General features: G+C 37.4%; 1 protein-coding gene across 1 annotated transcript in view; it reads right to left on the bottom strand.

The window, feature by feature from the left end:
- Window positions 1-4,242, bottom strand: part of LOC115212189 (serine--tRNA ligase, mitochondrial) — a 9,037-nt gene extending 4,795 nt beyond the window's left edge. Inside the window, exons 1-2 of the mRNA XM_029781029.2 lie at window positions 3,890-4,242; window positions 2,308-2,680 (exon numbers count right to left, since the gene is read on the bottom strand). Of these exons, the coding sequence (XP_029636889.2) occupies window positions 2,308-2,680; window positions 3,890-4,186 (670 nt within the window). The 5' untranslated portion in view covers window positions 4,187-4,242. The remainder of the gene's footprint in view (window positions 1-2,307; window positions 2,681-3,889) is intronic.
- Window positions 4,243-7,618: the final 3,376 nt, after the last annotated feature.

The following is a 7,618-nucleotide window of genomic DNA, read 5'->3' as shown; positions in this document are numbered from 1 at the left end:
TGCTGTCAGATGAAGAGAGGAGGTGAGTTGAGCCCATTTAGTGCAAAGGAGTGAAGAGAGAAGATTAGTTCTTGTTCACAGTGAAAACAGGAGTCCGAATGGTCCCAGTGCAGTGACAGTCCAAACACAGGCAGCTGTTGTAGCAAATGACTGGTAGATCGGAAGTGGCGTCCTGTTTGACCAATGTACAGGGAAGGACAGGGAGAGGTGTAGAGGTAGTGAATAACATACTAGAAGTGAAGGTAAAGGAGTCAGTGACATGATACAGACAGTGATGGGTGCCTGTGAGGTTGGTGGTGTTGGAGAGGGAGGGACAGGTGCAACAGTGTGGGTGGGAGGAGGGGAAGGAACCAAGCTGGGAGACAGGAGTAGGGAAGAAACTGTGAACCAGGAGGTCATGCAGGTTATGGGCTCATTTAAAGGAGGGAAGGTGTAGGTAAGGGAAGATTTTCAAAGGGTAAGGGTTGGACTGGAGTTGATGGAAGGCTCGGAGAATGGTGCATTGGAGAGTAGCGTGGAGGGGTGCTAGGTGAGGTGAAATGGGAGACAGGTAAGTGTGGAGGCAAGTGCAAGTAGAAAGAGCAGAGGCACATTCCACAGGTTATGCCTGGGTTAGGGCAGTGTGGATAATGGTGAGGGGATATCGATGTAAGATGAAGTGGTGAGCCATAAGTTGAGACTGAGTCTCAAGGTCATGGTCGTCATTGCAGAGCCTGTGTAGATGGAGGAATTGGGAGTAGGGGATGGAGAGCTTCGTGTAGGTAAGGTGGGAGGAGGAGAAGTTAAGGTAGGAGAGTGAGTCAGTGTGTTTGTAGTGGATGGAGATAGTGAGAGAAGAGTGGTGTATGCTGACAGAAATGTAAGAAATCCAACGGAAGAGTTAGAGATAATGCAGGAAAATTTGACGGCAGGATGGAAGAATTGGACAAAGGAAAGGAAGGAGTCCAGTTGTTCATGGGAGAGTAAGGTCACACTGATACAGTCCTCAATATAACGACTATAGCTCATTTGTGAAACTATTTGGGCCTCGACATAGCCAACAAACAAGTTCACATAGTTATGGTCCATTCTCATTCCCATGGCCACTCGTAAGTCCTGTTGGTAAAAGTTCCCCGCAAATGAGAAGCAGTTGAGGGAGAGGACAAGTTCAGCAGAAAGGTGGAATAAGTGAGAGAAAGAAAGTAGTCGAAGGCGTGCACTCTGGAGAGATTAGAATGAATAGTGGGACACATAAGGCAATAGGAAGTGGTGCGGAGTATGGGTAAGATGGCAGAGGTAGAATGTGTATATATATATATATATATATATATATACACACACACACACAGTATATATACATACATATATATATATATATACAAACAAAGTATATATACACACACAGTATATCATCATCATCATCATTTAACGTCCGCTTTCCATGCTAGCATGGGTTATATATATATATATATAGGGAGAGTTTACGAAAAAAACAAAAGACGAAGACAGGTGGTGCACAAAACAAACAGATGTATTAGTGTAATGCTCAGGAATAGAAAAAGTCTTTTACGTTTCGAGCCTATGCTCTTCTACAGAAAGGGACACAGAAAAAACAAGGAGAGAAAAAAATGTGTGTAGAGGCTAACGATCTATCATGGTGACTAGTGCCGAACAGAAGGGTCAAACACAGGAAGGAAAGTAGGGGAGATAACAAGGTAAAGATGACCCTCAACACAAAGGTGCATGTGTGTATAAGAGAGTATGTATGTGCGTATATATATATATACACACACAGTATATATACTATATATATATACACACAGTATATATACTATATATATAAATATATATATATATACATGGAACATACACTTTAACATGCTCACATGAATCAGACAGCTTTTGTGCAACTAGATGCCTTTCCTATCATCAAACCTCACCTGTTCCAACGAAGGTAATATTTCATCTTGCCCAGACATGATTTCATGGAAGATTGGAAACAAAGGACACCATTAGGATGTCAGTGACACTTGCTTACAGCTACCATGTGATAACAAGGCGGGGAGACAGTAAAACAAAGTAACACACACACATATATTTTATATATGTGTGTGAGTTTGTGTATTGTTATATGTGTGTGTGTCAGGTGGTTAGCATTAGAAAGGGTACACAACCATACAAACCATGCAAAAGCAGACACTGGAACACAATGCAGTCCTTCAATATATCAGATCCTGTCAAACTGTCCAAACTATGCCAGCATGGAAGGCGGATGTTAAAAGATGGTAATGAAATAATCTTTAATATAAAATTTGAAAAATAAAATACCTTCAATGATTTCTGGCCTTAAAATCTCTGGAACAGATACCAATTGAAATCCTTCCAAACGGAGCTTATCCAGACAATAATTTACTAGGGCCAGTTCCAGTCGAGCAAGTTGGTTCAGAAAATAATAACTCCGTTGGCCAGTGGTTGTTCCAACATTGGAGGTACGGAGCCATCCTGCTTTCTCTCCAATTTCAACAACACCCTTCACTTTTCCTACATTTACAGATTCTTTACCAAAAGTTTTGACAACACGATTACAAGATTCATTCCCAAATGGTGCCAATGGATGGATTTTGTTGGGAATGTCTGCAGCCAATGATTTTAATTTATCAATCAATTCTTGCTTCTTCGTCGAATTATCTTCCCTTGATACCTGTAACAGATTAAACAAGCTTAGTCTACTACACATGTCTACAAACATAAGGTGAAGCTAATAAGGGAGTGTCAATATGGTTGCTCTACTTACTAGAAATAACAATTAAATCTCCCTTAATGTCTCAGAAAAGAAAAATGAAAACAACATTAGATACACTAGTCTTGGGTGTACTACATCTGAATATAAAATAAAAAATATTTGCAACTGGAACATTTTCAATCATGTCTGTTGAATCAGGAATGATGAGTCTAAAAAGCAACAGAAACAATAAGGTTAGGAGTTTCTATGTTATTGCTTGATCTGCATAATATAACAGCCACATCTTCCTCAAGACAAACCCTCCAATTTGTTTCAAATAAAAGCAATGAGTTGTAAGTACTAAGTCAGACAGCATGACCGCATTGAAGACAGGATACCAAGCAGATAAAAGACCAGCCAAAGAATGAAGTTCAACCTAACTTCATACATTTTCACAAATCTTTCTATCTGAACTACCAAATATCTTTATTACTTTGACTTTGTCAATTGTAAAGATGGAATGACCCAGGAGATGAGGTATTGTAATGACAACTTGATAGCCAAGTTTTCAAAACATCTATATGTATTTTACTGTTTATAAGTCTTTCAGTTAATTCTATATAAAGTAAAGAATGTAACTGGTAAAATACGTACTAACGAGCCAATAGTATGCGTATCATGCCATTTTTACTTTACAAATTCCATTTGTGCAGGTATGCCGGTTCTTTATTTTTCTTTTACCAACAATTAAAATTATTGTTAATAAATTATTTATAAAAATCACACCAGAACAACTTTTAAATTATATTATCAAAAATCAAAAGTCAGAGATACTTCCGTTGTAATACGGAAAAAAGATTTTACGATAGGATTCCTTTCAAAATAATAAGCCAGAAATAACCTTTAGAGGTAACCTTTACTTGAAACAGATCTTAAGCTCGTTTACTTGTATAAAAATTTTCTGTCATATATTTCGAAAACAAGAGCCTCATTTGTCCTTGACTTTTTTCAATGTATTTCTGAAATAGAGAGCAACAAGGGAGTATGTTTGTAACTTAGGCGGAATAAATATCACAGTTAATTTACGTTTAATATACCGGCTAATCGGCAATAATAACGATGTGTATAAAGAACTTCGATATTATTTACGAGTCGCTTGGGTAAAATGAAATACAAATTTATATTTACATCTTTCCATAGTCTGTGAACAGCATCTATATCTCCTATTCCTTTACGATTCCGTATGTTTTCTTTTATTTCCAAAGTGTTTTCTGGATTACAAAGATAATCCCAATCAAACTCAGGGCAGAAAGAACTTGGCGAATTTTGGTAACTGTTTTGGCTGAGACAATCTATTGATATGTCTCTTCTATAACATTTCGAGCCTTCAGACTTTAACAATGCTCGAAGAACAGAGAAATGTTTGCACGTTCGCCACTGAAAGCGGCCAAGTGTGCTATGAAATCCGTACATGTTGCCAAGCATAATACAAACTCATTTGAAGTGAGGAAGTTAAGTGAGTTTGATATTCAGAGTGATCTCCCTTGAATTGACACAAATAATTTCTGATAGCTGTAATAATGCTACTCCTGCTACATGTTGTTGTTGTTGTTACTGCTGCTGCTGCAAGTAGTAGTAGTAGAAATGGTAGTGATGGGGGTAGTGGTGATGTATCTTTATATACATGCGTACGAGTTTGAAACCTATACACACACACATACACATACACACATACATACACACACATACATATATACAGGGCGGGGGGGGCAAGACTTCCGCCCGTCCCCCACAAAAAACCACACTTTAAAAATATTTTTTTTCTAAATATGCGGAAAAATACGGACATTATGATTTGGACAAAAATTTCAAAACATTTCTGTACTTACGGTTAAGGTTAGGGTTAGGTGTTTAGGGTTAGTGTTGAGGAAAAAAAATCAAAATTGAAGAATTGGGGTGGGGGAAGGGGGAAATTTTCACAATGCCAATTTTTGGCAATTTTCCGGAACCTCCATATAAGTAAAGGGGGATTTGGGGTTCAAAAAACTTTTTTAATAAACAAATTTGGGAGAAAATGGGGGTGGGGACAGGTGGAAGTTTTTCCTGCAGAGGTTGGACAAAACAATGAAAATACCTAGCATCATAATTTTGGCTTATCTATAAAACTGTCAAAAGCTTGTTTATTTTTATGTTTTTTGATTTGTTATTAGTGTTTTAGTAAAACCTCGGCGAAACAAAGCTCCGGAAGATAGGGACCGTCAGACTCTTATGTGAATTGTTAGAAAGGATCACAAAAGTGCAACTCCCAAAATTACTGCAGAGCTTAATGACTGCCTCGAGAACCCAGTTTCTACAAAAACTGTTCACTGGTAGCTGCACAAAACCAGATTTCATGGGAAGGTTGCAATCAGAAAACCACTACTTTCAAAAATGAATGTTGCAAAGCGTTTAGAGTGGAGTAAAAACCTACAGGATTAGTCCCTAGAGCAGTGGAAGAATGTTATTTTCTCGAATGAGTCATCCTTTATCTCAATTCCAACCACTGGCTGAGAATACATTGGGAGACAGCCAAAAGAAGCATTTGACCCAGACTGCCTTCTTCCAACTGTTAAACATGGAGGGGGATCTGTGATGATCTGAGGGGGTATATCTTAGAAATCTGTTGGCCCAATAGTTTCCTTTTCGTGGCAGAATTAATAGTCAAGACATTTAAACATTTTATCTGATCAAATTCAACCTATGGTTGCGAAACTGTTTCCAGAGGGAAATGCAGTCTTTCAGGATAGTAATGCACCAATTCACAGAGCTAAAGTTGTTACTGAATGGCACGAGGAACATTCTAGTGAAGCTGAACATCTTAACTGGCCACCACAGTCCCCAGATGTCAATATTATTGAACATTTATGGTGCATTGTAGAAAAACAAGTAAGGAGTTGATATCCTCCACCATCATCTCTATAAGAACTGGGGACTGTTTTAGCTGAAGAATGGAGAAAAATTCCTTTGGAAGCAATTCAAATTTTGTACAAGTCCATACCTCATAGAATTCAAACTGTAATTACTACCAAAGATGGTCCTACCCCATATCAAAATAAATTTGTTTGAAATTTTAAGGTGCTTCCATTATTTTGTCCAATCCCTATATGTATATATATATATATATATATATATATATATAATATATATATATATATATATATATATATATATATATATATATATATATAAGTATGTATGTATCTTTTGGTTTGATGTTATATGAAATTAAGGCAAATGCCGAAATTAATTTTTAGTTCTTCAATAACTGGAAACTCTGGGATGAGAATAGTAATAATATTCTTTTCTGTTCTAGGCACAAGGCCTGAAATTTTGGAGGAGAGGGTAAGTTGAATACATCGACCTGGAGTATTCAATTGGTACTTATTTCTTATCGATCCCAAAAGGATGAAAAGCAAAGTTGACCTCAATGGAATCTGAACTAAAAATTTAAAGATGGTCAAAATACCGCTAAGCATTTCATCCAGCATGCTATTAATTCTGCCAGCTCACTGCTTGACGATGATGACGATCCTTTCTACTATAGGCACAAAGTGTGAAATTTTAGATGAGTGAGATAGTTGATTACATCAACCACAGTGCTCAACTGGTACTTGTTTTATGAGCCCTGAAAGAATAACAGGCAGAGTCGACTTCAGCAGAATTTAAACTCAGTATGTAAAGACAAATAAAATGTTGCTATGCATTTTGTCCAGTGTGCTGGTGGTTCTGCCATCTTGCTGCCCCTATTATAATGAATGATGATGATGAATATGTAGGGCTGTGTGATTAAAAAGCTTGCTTCCCAACCATGTGGCCTTGGGTTCAGTCCCACTATGCAGCACCTTAAGCAAGTGTCTTCTACTATAGCCCTGGGCTGAGCAAAGCACTGCAAGTAGATTTAATGAAGGAACAATTGGCTGGTAGGTGAGAACAGAAACCTCTACAGGGTAAATGTGTAGCCAGTAGCAAGCAAACTGATGAAGCACACTCATCAGCGGCTACAAAACTCAGGACTAAAGGCAGAGAGTGAAGGCTTTATCTTCCCTGCTCAAGATCAAAACTTATTGACTCAGAACTACCAGGCCAATGTGATGAAAAATGGAGTAGATCCAAAGTGCTGATCCTCTTATGATGAAATGGAAACAGTAGACCACTTAAGCTCTGGGTGTGAAGTTTTGGCACCAGTAGAATATAAATCTAGATGTAACTGAGTCGGCCAGTATCTACACTGGTTAATATGTCAGCGTTATAAAACCAAAACTGTTGTATAAGAATTGCCCTGAGGATGTAACTGACGGAGCAAATGTAATGATTCTTTAGGACATTTCAGTACATACAGGTAGAATCATAAAAAGCTAATAAACTGGATGTTGTTGTAAAAGACCAAAATAATAAATTCTGTTTATTGATTGACATGAGTAACCCTTGTGATCATAATATTTTGGTGAAAGAATTTAACAAGCTCAGAAAATATAAAAATTTGCACATTGAAATAAAAAACGTGGCATTTCAAGGCAATTACAATACCAGTGATTGTAGGAGAACAGGGGACTGAAAATTATTTGAGAATTATCCCTGGTTTACCATCCATGCAAGAAGTGCAAAAGATTGTTTTAACTTGTATGTCACATATATTGAGAAGAGCATTTTTGCTGTGAGAATGATTATCACCCATGCAAATATTTTTTTTCTCTATGTAACTTTATTTGATTTTGTAAATCAACAGGCTGGTCTGTTTATTCTCATCAATGTTTACAGTGGGTTTCTTTGCCCTAGGTGTCAGGAAGACGCTCAGCAAGAAATGGAAACAAAATTGAAGGAAGAAGAAAAACTCATACTAACAATGATTTCAAAATTTTGGCACAAGGCCAGCAGTTG

Source organism: Octopus sinensis, linkage group LG5 (assembly GCF_006345805.1).
Source record: "Octopus sinensis linkage group LG5, ASM634580v1, whole genome shotgun sequence".
Lineage (NCBI taxonomy): Eukaryota > Metazoa > Mollusca > Cephalopoda > Octopoda > Octopodidae > Octopus > Octopus sinensis.
Note: the sequence above shows the minus strand (reverse complement) of the source record. Positions and strands in the feature narration are given on the sequence as shown.